The sequence below is a fragment of the Heterocephalus glaber genome, unplaced genomic scaffold (assembly GCF_053883595.1).
Source record: "Heterocephalus glaber isolate CG9 unplaced genomic scaffold, H.glaber_assembly_v1.0 deba00001481, whole genome shotgun sequence".
NCBI lineage: Eukaryota > Metazoa > Chordata > Mammalia > Rodentia > Bathyergidae > Heterocephalus > Heterocephalus glaber.
Genome location: NW_028258317.1, coordinates 6,872,570 through 6,879,686, shown reverse-complemented (window position 1 = coordinate 6,879,686; position 7,117 = coordinate 6,872,570). Strand labels below are relative to the sequence as shown.

The window sequence follows — 7,117 nt, the reverse complement described above, 5'->3', positions numbered from 1 at the left end:
GCATGGTGTCAGACATGCAGGTAACTACTGCTTTTCCAACTTCAAATCTATATTCATCACTTTGGCTTCAATTTACACATCCATTTCCCCCATTTGAGCTCCTTCATTTATTTATGACTGTGTACCTGGCAGCTTGCATAATGCCCAGAATTCCGTAGATGTGCAATAAATATTCCTTAAGTAAATGAAAAATAATAATGAATATTATTATGAAATAGTAATGAATAATAGTACATTCCCAGAAAATTCCAGATACATGAAACCAAGCAGCATGGAATCTAACCCTACTTAGGAAGTGGATTTTGACAAAAGAATGGAAAACATGATTTTAAAGTACAAGATTTACTAGAACATATATTTTCAAGGATGTTATTTTCATTTTGTAAGTGTGAAAAACATTCATTTTTTGTAAGATAATATCTCCACTGAAACAAGAAAAATCTTTTGAGTTTCTAAAGAGTTTTTTCTGGAAGATTAGCACTAATGTCAACTCTCTCTTCCTCTCGCATCCCAACTAAACTCGGGTTTTCCCCTAAATTAAGAATTAATTCTTATGAATAAATAGTGGTAAAGCATCATTTTTGGAGACATGTTGGTCATTTTAGATATGCTGCTGAGAGATACTGGTATTAGATGTGGTGAGTAGAAACTGGAAAAGTAGCATGCTGTATAAAAAGACTGACTCCAGAAAGAATAGCAGGATGTGTATGCTTCCCTATAACTTGCATGTTATGAGGTTTTGTAGCCCTGACTTTTGCAGTCTCATCTATAAAGTACTATAAAACCACTATTGCCCATGTCATAAGATTTTAGCACAATAATGTATGTGAATTACTGATTGCCAATGCATTTTTACACTTTTATCTTAAGTGTCCATTCCAGAAACCCCAGCACCATGAAAAGTTAACATGCTCTTAGACTTAGAGTAGTTGAAAATGTATCAAGCATAAAACCACAATAATGTTGAAGAAAAAAATTAATTTTGGATTATCTGCTACATCTCTGCTCTTAATTCCTAACCATAAACTTCTTTGAGGACTAAAAGGAAATATAAATGAATGTTTCTCTCCCGTTGCCCCTCTTTTCATATAGTTTCCCCCTTTGTGGGTTTAAAATGTATACTAAATGATATTATATGTTATGTTCTAAGTTAAGTGCAGTGGGAATAGAGAAAACAAGGAATATAGAGAAATTGACCTTTACAGATTTTGCAACATGGTAGGTCACTCAGGAACAGATACATACAATGATAAACACTTGGTATACCATGAAAGTACATCTGACTGCGGCGGTATGTAACTGACTTCAGGACCCGTGGCAGAGGCAGCTCTCACGGAGCGGCCTGGCCCCGCAAGGGCACCAGAGCCTGGCCTCACACAGAGGTCCTGAGCTGGCTGGGCGGCGAGGCCTCCCCTTGCCAGCTGGCCGCCGTGCCCTTGATGCAGGTGCCAGCTCCGCAAAATAGAGCCGAAGCTGAGCCCGGGCCGCGGGCGTGGTAAGAGGCCAAGGAGCCCGCGTGCCCACGCAGGTAGATGCGGCTCCCCTACGATGGACGTCCTGGAGGAGGCGAACTTGGTGCTGTCCATCTCCTCTGCCTCGGACGCAGAATTTGATGCTGTGGTCGGATATTTAGAGGACATTATCATGGATGCTGAGTCCCAATTACTACAGAGAAATTTCATGGACAAGTACTACCGGGAGTTTGAAGACACAGAGGAGAATAAACTCACCTACACACGCATTTCTAATGAATATATTTCTCTAGTGGAGAAGTACATTGAGGAGCAGCTGCTGGAGCAGATCCCAGGGTTCAGCATGGCAGCCTTCACGACAACGTTACAGCACCATAAAGATGAAGTGGCTGGTGACATCTTTGTCATGCTGCTCACATTTACAGATTTTCTGGCTTTTAAAGAAATGTTTCTAGACTACAGAGCAGAAAAGGGAGGCCAGGGGCTGGATTTAAGCAGTGGCTTGGTAGTGACATCGTTGTGCAAATCATCTACAATGCGAGCTTCCCAGAACAATCTGCAGCACTAGGTAATGAATGGGATCATTCTGGATGTCACCAGCTAAACAGCTCAGAGACTTCAGCTAAAGACAACCGAAGAGTGCATCTTGGAAAGACTGACTGTACTGCAGCCCTTCATTCATCTTAAGTATTGGTGGGTGGGTCAAAAACATGATCTGGTCCTCCTAACCCCATTTCTCTGAATCACCTTCCTATATTTAGTAACCCTAGTGCTTCTCTCCTGTGGACACCTCACTCAGGCGCTTCTGAGTCAGGCTCTAGAGCAACCCCATGCCAGTCACCCCCAGCGTGCGTGCCAGTGTGGCTGTCTGCAGTGTACAGGAGCCAACTCTAGCCAACCCTCTGTCCCTGCAGGCTTTGCATGAGTCCTTTTGTGTATTCATAGCTCTTTTTTACATAGGACAGGGTTTCAGACCTTAACCCTCAGTGGAGTTTTTGTTAGGGAATATTAATCCAGGGAGTCACTCGCCTGAGCCACCCACCCAGCCTGAGATCTCAGAATCTCCTATGACCACTGTCCTGGCTGGAGGAAGTGACCAAGAGAGATTCCCTTTACCTGAAAGCTCCATTAAAAATCTACTCCTGTCTCATCTGCTGTCCTTGTAACACTGAGTTCTGCTGGTCCTGATGTAGTCTCCCTGTTTCTGAAAGTCCCTTTTTAAATATTATTTTCAAAAAAATATTTTTATAGATGAATACTCAGGCTAACCTAGTGGATATGGAACTTCCATGATTACCCACTTAAAGATCAAAGTATTATATGCTGTGTGCTCTGTAGTTGTCAGTGCTGTGGAGGCAAAAGTGCTTTCTACATTGCTGTGGATGCATGTGCTGCAGATAGACTAAAGCTATCTTTCTATGGTAGTAAACTAATGCTATCCTGCTGTCAAAGTATGTTAAGAGTGTTTCTGTGTGCTTGCTTAAATCTTTTCTGTACAAGCCACTCTGTTGGGTTTCTGTTGGAATAGGTACAGACTGCAATTTCTTCTTCCTGTCCAAACCTCTCCTGCCAACATGGTGATCTCTGTCCGGCTCAGCATGAGTTGGGGCAGTGGACCCTCTGCTGGTCACCTGCCAGATCTGACTTAGCACAGTGTTTGGTAGACCATTGTCAACCTAAAAATAAGTCATGTCTCTACAAAGAAGAAAAACAGATCAATTCCTAATGTGTACTTTTGATTTCATTTTTTATAGTGAAAATAAGAACCTGTACTTCTTTTTACTTCACTTGGCCATTCTGGTTTTAAAGGATAAGCTACAAGCTATGTGTTTTTCTGTGCTAATGTGTTGCTTACTTTTGTACCATGAGTAAAATTTGAGGTGTTTTGCAAGAAAAAAAAAAGAAAGTACATCTGATTATGCTCCCAAGCAAGAAAGAAATGTTGCTAGTAACCACCAAATCATCCCCCATGAGCTTTCAAAGTAAATACTCTGAATGGAAAAACTTCTGGTGAGTAAAGTGTTAAAGCAATACATATCAATCAGTATTATAATAAGAAAATATCAATCAGTATTATAATGACAGTGTATCTGCCCAGAAAATTCAAACACATGAAGATGAGAAGAAATATGTGCTTTAAATTTTTTCTTGCTTTAATTTTCTATCAAAATCTAGCTAGATCAGTCATGCCGGCCAGTTTGTGGAAATAGTTGGATTTAAACTGTCAGAAAAATAATATTAGCAAAAAAAAAAAAAAAGAAAAGAAAATAATATTAGTGTCTGAATATCCAAGATGGCCCATGGATCAAAAAATAAAATACCTGATTCGTATGGGAATTGATAGGTTCTTACACCTGCTTTGTTAGAGTGTGAATCTGATATATTGATAGTCTCACACTTTAACATCAGATTTAATCTGTAAATAACTATAATAGAAGCCTTCGTAATTAAATATAATTCACAACTTTTTCATATTTTTTCACTAAAATTAGAAAGTAAGCTCAAAAAGATGAAATAAATGAATATGCCCAAATAATCCACAAACTTTTAATCTTTGTATAAAATGCTTGTGCTCAACATACACTGAACTTACTGATCCATCGATATACAATTTATTCAGCTAAATTGAATTCTTAACACTATGAACATACTCCTCTCACTCATCTTAGGCAGGAAATTAGAAGTATTCTTCAGATAAATTAAAAAATGTTGAGGAGAAATCCAAGGAAACCATTGCAAAATAATGCCATCTCTTCTCTGACATCCCTCAACTTTGTACGCCTTCAGATCACGAAGATCTCAAAGCTAGTTAGTAAAAGAGAGAAGACATGAACACAGATATTCTCACTAAAAATCAAGAGCTTGGATATTCTCTTAAGATTTGGAAAAGTATTGGCCTTTTCTTGGGATATCAAAGAAATCTGGTGTCTTCTAAATAGGAACTGATACTACTCTCCATCCAACATAATATTGATCCGTGTTATACCTGAGGCAGTAGGCTAATTTTCATACCCATTTTAATTTTGCATTTTTTATGCTAATACTAACATGTGAGTTGAAAGAAGTAAAGGACATAAAACAAGAACATCTTCATTGATTGTAAAACCCCTCCTCTTTAAACACTATTTATCTACTTCCTCTGTAGTTCCAATACTCAGCATCCTTAGAGTGCCACAGAAAAAAATTGTAAATGTTGAAAAGCACATGGCATTTAATGGCTTTATATGATTTAGAGATTAATGTAAAATTGAATCAAAAAACTCTCCAGTGGAGAGTGAATGAAGTATTTTAGGATTTTTTTCTGTTTTGCTTTATTTCTATAACAGAAAGCTTTCTGTATTATGAAGGATATTATGAGCTGTGGCCTAAGAAATAATGTTATGTATGCAAAAAAATCAACATAAAAAGACACATAATGCCAATACTGCAAAAAATACAGAATGCAAACATTCTGTTCAAAATGTTAGAAAATGACTATCTCTCCCTGTTATGTTGCCTCATTTTTTCTTATCCCACTCTCTTGTATCTCAAAAATTCTTTATGAACATGTAACAATTCTTAAATGCTACATCTCATTACAAAAATTTTAACAAAATACATGAAAAGGCAAAGAAAGAATAAAACTAATGAAAATTCCAACACAATTCTCACATTTCAACAATATCCAATTTGTTCACAATCCAAAATCTTTCCTAAACACTAGCAAAAGAACCTTTGTTCACTAGATTTTTAATTGCTTCCTTCATGTCTTTGTTTCTGAGACTGTAGATTAAAGGATTCATCATGGGAGTCATCACCCCATAGACCATGGATATAAGTTTGTTGGTAGCATTTAAGTTATCTGAATCAAGTGTGTCTTTAGACTTGGGTTTCATGTACATGAAGGGATAGTCCCACAGAATATTATCACCACAGTCAGGTGGGCTGAGCATGTAGAGAAGGCTTTGCTTCTACCCTCAGAAGAGCTTATCTTGAGGATGCTGGAAACAATTAATGAGTAAGAAAGGAAAATCAAGAGCAGTGGCACCAAAGTGAACAACGTCGTAGCCATGAGCATGATAAACTCATTGTCTGATATGTTAACACAAGCTATCTTCATGACAGCCAGAATTTCACAGAGGAAATGATCGATGACATTATTTCTGCAGAAAGGTAGTTGTACCACCAATGCAGTTTGTACTGCAGAGTTGACAAACCCTGCAAACCAGGATGCAGCTGCCATGGGGACATAGGAAAATTTGCTCATGATGATGGGGTATCTCAGAGGGTTGCAGATAGCCACATAGCAGTCAAAAGCCATCATTCCCAAGAGCACACACTCTGTTGTTCCCATGGCCAAACCAAGGAGCATCTGCACTGCACAACCAGAGAAGGAAATGGTCTTTTTCTGGGAGAGGAAGCTCACCAGTGTGGAAGGAATGGAGGCAGTAGTGTAGCAGATGTCCAAGAAGGACAGGTTTCCCAGGAAGAAGTACATAGGGGTGTGCAGGTGAGCATCCAAAATGCTGATTATAATAAGGGTGCCATTGCCCAGAAGGATGACCACATACATTATTAAAATGAGCCAAAAAAGAGAAGCTCAAGCCTTGGGTAACCAGAAAGCCCCTTCAGAATAAATTCCACCGGAATAGTTTGGTTTTTCCATTCCATTTTACTGTTTCTCTTCTACCTGTAAGAATTCAAAAAAAAATTAATAATGATTTCTTTGCAATAGCAAATCTGTATATGACAATCCATACATACAAAAATTTGCAATTAACCCAATAAGAGGATGGAAGAAGTGAAATAAGGAAGGGGAGGAAGAGCAAAAAGGGAAAGAAATGAAAAATGTAGAAAGAATTTGGAGAGTGAAGTTAATGTATTGATTACTCATTCTGGCCTAGGACTTGGTGAAGTTGTTTTCATATATTATGTCTTTTAAATACTACAATATTAACATTTTAAAGATAAGGAAATCTAAAGTAAGAGAGTTAAGCCTAAAGTAGTATAATGATTAAAATTCAAGCTTGCATACTGTGGTTCTTATTTATCTGAAATTCTTATTAACCATAAAAGTAATACAGAACACATTACATCAGATAAATGACAAGTTACTTTAAAAGGAAGCTCAGGATTATCTTAACAGTAATACATTGAGTACTAAAAGAAATGAATCATTCTTTCTGGAGTGAGGTGGAATCTCAGTATTGTTTTCATCTGCATCTCTCAAATGACCAGTGATGTTGAACATTTTTTCATATGTTTATTTGCTGCTTTTACTTCTTTATCTGAAAAATGTCTTCATTTCAGATGCCCATTTTTGAATTGGGTCTTTGAATTTGGAGGGTCTGATTTTTTGAGTTCTTTATATATTCTAGATAGTAGTCCTTTGTCTGAGGGACAGCTCCTAAAAACTTTTTCCCCCATTGTAGGATGTCTCTTAGCTCTATTGGTGGTTTCTCTTCCAGTGCAGAAGCTTTTTAATAAGAGATCCCAGTTGTTGATTCTTTCTGCTAGTTACCCTGCTACTGAGGTTTTGTTCATAAAGTATTTTCCTATGCCAGTGTTTTCGAGAGTTCTACCTAACTTATCTTCCAGCAAGTTCAGTATTTCTGTTTTAATATTTAGATCTCTAATCCACTTCGATCTTAGTTTAGTGCATGGTG

At 37.7% G+C, this 7,117-nt stretch overlaps 1 protein-coding gene and 1 non-coding gene across 2 annotated transcripts; one reads left to right on the top strand and one right to left on the bottom strand.

Moving 5' to 3' along the window:
- The first annotated feature begins 1,548 nt into the window (after positions 1-1,548).
- LOC101706245 (ADP-ribosylation factor-like protein 2-binding protein) lies at positions 1,549-2,172 on the top strand. Its single transcript, XR_015439952.1, has one exon. It is a non-coding gene; the product is annotated as an ADP-ribosylation factor-like protein 2-binding protein (transcript).
- Positions 2,173-4,018: 1,846 nt separating this feature from the next.
- Positions 4,019-6,129, bottom strand: LOC101718675 (olfactory receptor 13C9-like). Its single transcript, XM_013073376.3, is given in 3 exon segments — positions 4,019-5,358; positions 5,361-6,047; positions 6,050-6,129. Coding segments are annotated over 3 exon segments (954 nt in total). The 5' UTR covers positions 6,123-6,129; the 3' UTR covers positions 4,019-5,164.
- Between the last annotated feature and the right edge of the window lie 988 nt (positions 6,130-7,117).